Below are 8052 nucleotides of genomic sequence, written 5' to 3' on the forward strand. Positions count from 1 at the left end.
TCTTCCCTTTTCTCCAACACCAGACGGCGATGTCTGTGATATCCGTTCTATGGACTCTGGGACTTCTCGTCTGCCGAATCTCCGAGGCGTCCGTGGAAATATGGAGGGTATCGGCCCCGCCTGACACGAATAACTTTGACGATCTTCTCAAGCCCTTCCATCCCGTTCACGCGGACTGGGGGGAAGACTCGCTAGGGTTTAGCGACAAACACGGAGATTCGTTGTCCGTCCATTACAGGTAATTGAAATAGATAGTATGCGGGTGGCTAAGAAGCTCACAACATTGCCATCCGGAAGTATAGTGGACATACACACAAAACTATGTGTAACCATGAACTTTTATAGTCTGAATAATACAGTTTAGTGAAAATAATTCATAAACGTGGATGACAAAAAACAATAACAAAGACATGAGTGACGTCAACTTCGTTCTATATATAGGGAACATTCGTGTGATGTGAAAATACTGGTTCTAACCCCCAACCTGGAGGACCGAGTGACTCAAAGATGGGGGAATCACACACCATTAGTCGCCTTTTACGACCCGCTGGCTTGGCGTTGGGCTATTCTTGACCCTCTCAGTTGAGGGACCCCGGACACCACACGGGGATCTAATCTCCTTTGAAGTGTAAAAACCAGTGCTCCGTAGAGCTGGATAAATACGTTGGGCAAATGATCTTCTGGTTTCATTGTGATGGCGTCTTGTTTTCTAGCCCAAATGAATGCTGGTCGTCAATAAAGACCACCCATCCTCTCTCTTTTACGCTACGTTACGATAAGAATCTGCCTATACATCCTGCTACTAAAAATAGTTTTGCCAGGTCTCTCCGCCATCAAGAGGAGACACGGGGTGGCAGCGAATCTACTTTTGATTAATAACACACACACACACACACACACGCACACATATATAATAATAATAATAATAATAATAATAATAATAATAATAATGCTGAAAACTTATATAGCGCTATAACTCCGAGACACCAGACTCTAAGCGCTTAAATTACAAATTACTTTGGCTGAAACATACTCATTCACACACACACGCACACACACACACACGCACACATAACACACACACACACACACAACACACAACACAAACCAAACCTATCTTGCTTCTCATACCATCTACTAAAATCGAAACAAATATGTTTTAAGCGAACGTTTAAAAATAGACAAAGATTCTTTTTCACGAATGCTCTGCGGTAAGGCGTTCCAAATAGAGGGTCCGAAATGAGAAAAGGATCTCATTCCAGCATTTTTCCGAATTCGAGGGACAACTAGTTTTGTGGAATCACTGGCCGAACGTAAGGGGCGGGGTTTTGAATATCTTTCAATTAGTTCTGAAAGGTAGGAAGGGGCAGTACCTTCAAGACAACGATACACTAAAACACAAGCTTTGAATTTAATTCTTTTCCCAACAGGCAGCCAATGCAGGTCATGAAGTAGAGGTCCGGCAGAGTCGCACCTACGCTTCATGAATACTAGTCTGGCAGCGCTGTTTTGGACAATCTGAAGACGTTTCAGATTGTATTGCGAAACGCCAAACAACAGAGCATTACAATAATCCAATTTCGATAGTACGAGGGACACAACCAGGTGCTTGGTCACCTCCTCAGATATGAACCGTCTAATGGAAGCAATCTTTTTTAGTTGGAAAAAGAGAGATCTAACCAAATTATTAACCTGATGCTCCATCGACAGTCCAGAGTCTAAGAATGTGCCAAGGTTTTTCACTTTGTCAACAATTTGAATAGAGGCATCCCCCAACTTCAAATCTGTTTCACTTTTCCACTTCCTGTTCCCCACATACAGCACCTCCGTCTTATCATCATTCAGTTTCAGTCTGTTCTCATTCATCCATTTCTTAACACTTTGGATACAATTTTTACTATTGGCTGATACTTCTTGTAAATTTCTCGTATTGGAAACGCAGTACAATTGCGTATCATCAGCGTATTGATGGTAAGACAGACCAAAACTTCTGATGATTTTAACAGAGGGCCAACGTACAAAACAAAAAGAACGGGTCCAAGTACTGAACCCTGGGGAACCCCACAATCAAGAAAGATTTCCTCCGATCTATATTCATCCACCGTAATAATCTGTTTACGATTAAACAAATATGACCTAAACCAATCAAGCGCTGCACCAGACACGCCATAAGTAATTTCAAGACGTTTGAGAAAAGATTGTGATCAATAGTATCAAAAGCAGACGATAGGTCAAGCAAATTCAGCAAAGAACATGAACCATTGTCTATAACAGAGAGGAGATCATTAACAACCCTAACAAGTGCAGTTTCCGTCGAATGATGTTGCCTATAAGCAGACTGAAATTTTTCTTCAAGACAATTATTTTTAAGATGAGACAGTAATTGTTTCAAAACAAGCTTTTCTAAGATCTTAGAGAGAAAAGGAAGATTAGAGACAGGGCGATAGTTTTTTAAGTTCTCTTTATCGAGATCAGGTTTTTTCAAAAGGGGTTTGACATGACAACTTTGTAAATGTCTGGTACAGCACCTGACTGCAACGAATTATTAACAATACATGTAAATGGTGTTAAAATTACATCAATGCATTTTTTTAAAATGGCAGTATTTAAGGGGTCTAAATCACAACTTTTAGTTGGAGACGACATAATGCAATCACATAAGTCAGCTTCAGTAATCTTTGAAAAATGTGTTAATGAATCACCATGAAACGTGTCAAATGTTGTATGGATCGATTCAGACGAGAGTTCTTTCCTGATGGTATCCGTTTTTTCTTTAAAATATTGACCAAAGCGAGTTGGTAGATCTGCACGATCGATTAAAGATGGGAGAGCTGGTTGCGTCTGTTGTCCCAGCAGTTCCTTGGTCAAGGCAAAGAATTGTCTCGAACGTCCCACGTTTTTGAGGCTTTCTTCATAGAATTTCTTTTTGGCCCTGAAATTGACGGCTTTTGCATCATTTCTAGCCGCGATGTATCGCTTCTTATCGACAGCATCTCTGGACTTGAGCCATTTTCTTTCTGCCCGCCTCCTGGCTAATCCATTCAATTTTATTTCGGTATTATAACAGGGTGCTTGACGTCTCACTTTTACTGCTCTAGTTGTTAAGGGAGCATGCTTGTCCACCGTACCAACAATTGACTCGTGGAGACCATTCGCATCATGTTTATTTTTAACGTTATATATATATATGTGTGTGTGTGTGTATGTGTGTGTATGTGTGTGTGTAATTAATCAGAATTATTGAGAGTAAACTGTTGCAAGTCAACTCTTCTATCGACTGTCATACGACACTATATGTTTACATAACACTATATGTTTACATGACACTTTATGTTTACATGACACTTTATGTTTACAGAACACTATATGTTTACATGACACTTTATGTTTACATAACACTATATGTTTACATGACACTTTATGTTTTCATAACACTTTATGTTTACATAACACTTTATGTTTATACAACACTATGAGTTTATAAATAACTATGTGTTTATATAACACTTTATGTTTACATAACACTATATGTTTACATGACACTTTATGTTTACATGACACTTTATGTTTACATAACACTTTATGTTTATACAACACTATGTGTTTATAAATAACTATGTGTTTATGAATAACTATGTGTTTACATAACACTATATGTTTACATAACACTATATGTTTACATAACACTATATGTTTACACATCACTATATGTTTACATAACACTATATGTTTACATAACACTATATGTTTACATAACACTATATGTTTACACATCACTATATGTTTACATAACACTATATGTTTATAAAACGCAATATGTTTTTATAACACGATATGTTTACATAGCACTATATATTTATATAACACTACATTGTTTGTATTGATAATATATAATTCCATAACCGCAGGAAAGGATCCTACACGAAAACAAGTCACAGGGGAGGGGGCTTCTACAGCACACCATCAGAACTACACGATGACGTGGACAATTTGATTCTCATGTACGATGTATACTTTGAAAACTTCGGCTGGGGGAATATGGGTAAACTCCCAGGCTTGTTCGGAGGCGAGAAAGGCGACGGTGCTTACAAATGTTCTGGTGGACACAACCCCTCAACGTGTTTCTCCCTAAGACTCATGTGGAGAAACGACGGAGAAGGCGAGCTGTACGCCTATATATCAGACCACCAGAAGGAAGACTTCGGCCATCGTGATGATGTCCATACCAACTACGACTACGGACATTCTCTGGCTCGTGGAAAGATTCATTTTAGAAACGGGAAATGGCAGACAGTTATGGAACTCGTGCACCTCAACAGCAGTCCGACCACAGCTGACGGGAGTGTCAAGTTGTGCGTCATTTACAAAGACGACACCAGGGAATGCTACACCATCGATAACTTGGTCATCAGAAAGAGCAGCCACCATCACTTGAGAGGGTTTGTGTTTTCCACTTTCTTTGGAGGGGGGAGTCCTGGTGATGAGGCGCCCAATGATTGCCATACGTACTTCAAGAATTTTAGATTGAAATACCCTTCGTCTGATGTCCATGTTGGCTAGTACTCCCTGTAAAACCCCATGTTTTAAAATTTGACCAGAAAACTTGTCCTTCGAACATCGATCGATTTAAATGACCCTCATCTTGGTAAAAATTCTCAATTTCAGGTTTGAGAGTTTTTGCCAAGATGAGGGTAATTTAAATCGATGGATATTTGAAGGACGAGTTTTCTGGCCAAATTTTTAAACACGGATTCTCCAAAATAAGACACTTACCTCGTTGGAGATATCTCTCAATCTTTAAACCTTTTTTTTTTTTTTTTTTTTTTTTTTTTGCAAAAATCCGTTTTAAAAAACCATTCACTTGTTTCTATTGTTTATGATTGAACATCAAATTTACGACAAAAAGCCCCATAAATGTGTTTTACTTGTAGACATCTAACAATAAAATCACCATAAAGCTTTGAGCAGAAACATTCCTAAATTAAATATTGTCATTATCTTCTAAGCTATGGCTTGTTTACGTCACGTCAACTATACAATTCTCTATAGTTCAATATGAATAGAAAAGGAACAAATTATGTTCGATATCTATTCATGTGAACAGAGAGAGAGTTGATAGTTCTATATATAGGGAATGAGATTAGCGGAAGAGTAGCGTCCCTTGGTTGGACTTCACCCATAGTCTGTGACGTCACCGGCGGAAAAGTTATTAGAGAGAGAACGTCATGTTGGTTGTGCGCATGCGTCTCTCGTCCTCGCTGAAGCTGAATGAATGAAACATTACAGACGAATGAGATTATCGCATTATCTCATCCGTCTGTAGCGATTCATTCATCCTGTTTTGTTGATAAAGGGGAAACCCGAAACGTCCATTTTATCTGTTTTCGTATATTAAATTGAAGCTTACATTTAATTTCACATTGTTATTTATTTATTCGAGCTTCGAGCAGCAACATTTACAAATTGATTAATCCATAACAAAATTCAAAAGGCATACATGTTTATACTTAATATACAACACTAACAACTAACAATACTCTTCAACAATCGTAACGTCACTTCCTTCCTAATGACGCGTGGTAACTTAGTAACACTGGCTCTAAACTATCGGAACAAAGGCGGACGCCCGTATGAAATATTTCTCCGGCGAGCATAAACGCGTATCCAGAGGAAAAAAACACATAAATTTGATCATGTTTTTACTTTTACACATTCTGATCACAAGGCATATGAAAAGTTATAGCCAGCATGAAGAATAAAAAGTAATGATTTTCTTTGTTTAGAACCAAGATGGCCGCCGTTGCCGGGCAGCGTAACATCAGACTACTGAATCCAATTGACATGCAAAAATCAACTAACTTTAGAACAATCTCCCTTCTTTCTTTGAATAGCCAAAGCTGAGTTTGAGCTTTTATATAGAGAAATATCCACTAAACGTGCTCAAATCGCATTACAAGGGGTCCCTGACCAACAGCAACACTTAACATGTAGGACGAGACATGACGCCTGTTTGGCGATATTACAGTTTATTTCCGACAGAGACAACGCTGTTAACGACTAAGTACTCATTTTACACCTGAGTGTAGTGAGAGAATATGAGTAAAGAGCCTTTTCCAAGGGCTCAACTATGCGACGAGCAAGGCTCGAACCCAGGACCTTCCGATCCGAATCCGAGTGTCATACCACAAGACCATAGCCGATCCTTATTAAATATGCATTATATAAAACATAATGTTTTTTTATTGAAGAGAGTAAATTTATTTCTTACCTCAACTTAACAACCAACGAATGACGAACGAGACACACTACACACTACACACCATTTTAGAATCGTGACGTCTCGTCAAACACAGACAGACAGACAGAGATTAGCTTTCATTCCTAGACTAGTTATAAAATTAATTTTATCTGTGTTTGACAAGACGTACATTCCTAAATGAAATCAATTCTACTCTTCGTGTGCATATATGCACAGGTCTGACATCCGAACAGAATAATTATGGGCCTAGTTTAACATTGTTGTAATGGACAAACATTTTGCGTCATTTTTTTAAAATGACTTTTTTAGATTTGTATTACAATGATGAGCACATCATAAATTGGGTTATCAGACCTGAATATTAGTGCACGTCGTGCAGTATCAATTAACCCTTTCCCTGACGACTGGCTCAGATTGACCCGTATACTTTATATGAGAAAAAATACAACTGGGTCAATTTGACCCAGTCTGATTTGGTGCCTTTTGTGTTGTTATGAAAAAAAATTAATTGTTTACCTTTTTTTTTTTTACCAAAGTAACTATGTTTCTAAATATTATAGGAGTGACTTCCCTTGCAATATAAGAGTTATCTTATCCTTGATCTACCTCATCCATGTGCGTTTTGACAGCCATTGTTTTTATTTTCATTTGAAAGAAGACAAATCAAGATCAGAGCGCAAGAGACCTGAATAAAGTAAGTTATTTATTACAAATGTTGTTTTTTTCTGTTACTGTTATTTTCTCTAATGATTTGTGAGAGAGAGGTTTCATTTAGAGCAGGAACCTGGCAGAATCTAACAAATACAACAGATGAAAATGGAGATTGGGGAAAGGTGTCAGAGATGCCGTCTGTTCTTTATTTTTACATCTGCAATACTTTATCACAATATGTAACGATACCTTGTAATCCTATACACTTCAGACCCCTATCCTTATTTGCCATGCCATGAATTTCACACAAATGGCGTCACACTCATAACCATTGTATCAAAGGACATACATCCTTCTGTCCGGAGTGTTTATATTATGAGTAATGTTAATTGATGATATTAGATAAATTATGACGGCTTCTTATAGTCTTATATCTACATAACTGTTCAAAGCGCTTTAAATGAGGTCCAAAGCCAGTCATAAAATTCAAACAAGACATTCATCCAGTTAGTGTTTGTCGGTGTTATGCTTTCCTGACAATGAACTAACTGCATGAGTAGAGCAAGTAAATGTAGATATCAATAGTAATAATAATACAAAAAAATAAATTTAAAAAAAATAATAATAATACTTTATTCATCCTTCATTCATAAACACTCTCCCCCCCCCCCCCCACCCCTCACTACAACACTGTGTTTTACTTTACATTTATTGTATTGTCTTTCCTATTTTCCAGATTCAACAATGGAACGCAAAAATCTTTTCGCAGCATTAGCCGATGATGACCTACAAAGTGATGATGGAAACATCAGCAAAGAAGCTGATATATCAGATGACGAAGAATGGTTTGCAACCCAAGTTGAAACAGACATGACATTCTTGACTTGTCTTCAATTGCTGCATTGGTTGTCTTCAGAATGAAGTATCCTATGGACAATCTGTCTCATGAAGACAACCGACAAAGATTCAACATAGAAATCGGCCGTTCACTAGCATTGCCACAGATTATACGTCGATCTACCACCCCAACGCCGCAAAAACAAGTCCAAAATAACATCAAGACAGTATTGGAAACATCAAGGCCTGCTTCATGTATTGGAAACATCAAGGCCTGCTTCATGTATTGGAAACATCAAGGCCTG

The 8052-nt window shown here is 37.9% G+C and overlaps 2 protein-coding genes across 2 annotated transcripts in view; one reads left to right on the forward strand and one right to left on the reverse strand.

The window, feature by feature from the left end:
• Window positions 1-5413, forward strand: part of LOC144978881 (uncharacterized) — a 7233-nt gene extending 1820 nt beyond the window's left edge. The window contains exons 2-3 of the mRNA XM_078925469.1: window positions 24-238; window positions 3909-5413. Of these exons, the coding sequence (XP_078781595.1) occupies window positions 30-238; window positions 3909-4560 (861 nt within the window). The 5' untranslated portion in view covers window positions 24-29 and the 3' untranslated portion in view covers window positions 4561-5413. The remainder of the gene's footprint in view (window positions 1-23; window positions 239-3908) is intronic.
• Window positions 1-6398, reverse strand: part of LOC144978877 (solute carrier family 23 member 2-like) — a 39400-nt gene extending 33002 nt beyond the window's left edge. The window contains exon 1 of the mRNA XM_078925465.1: window positions 6269-6398. The gene's annotated coding sequence lies outside the window, so the exon portion shown is untranslated. The remainder of the gene's footprint in view (window positions 1-6268) is intronic.
• Window positions 6399-8052: the final 1654 nt, after the last annotated feature.

This window comes from Berghia stephanieae, chromosome 8 (assembly GCF_034508935.2).
Source record: "Berghia stephanieae isolate SIO BIC M18660-M18661 chromosome 8, UCSD_Bste_1.3, whole genome shotgun sequence".
In the NCBI taxonomy this organism is placed as follows: domain Eukaryota; kingdom Metazoa; phylum Mollusca; class Gastropoda; order Nudibranchia; family Aeolidiidae; genus Berghia; species Berghia stephanieae.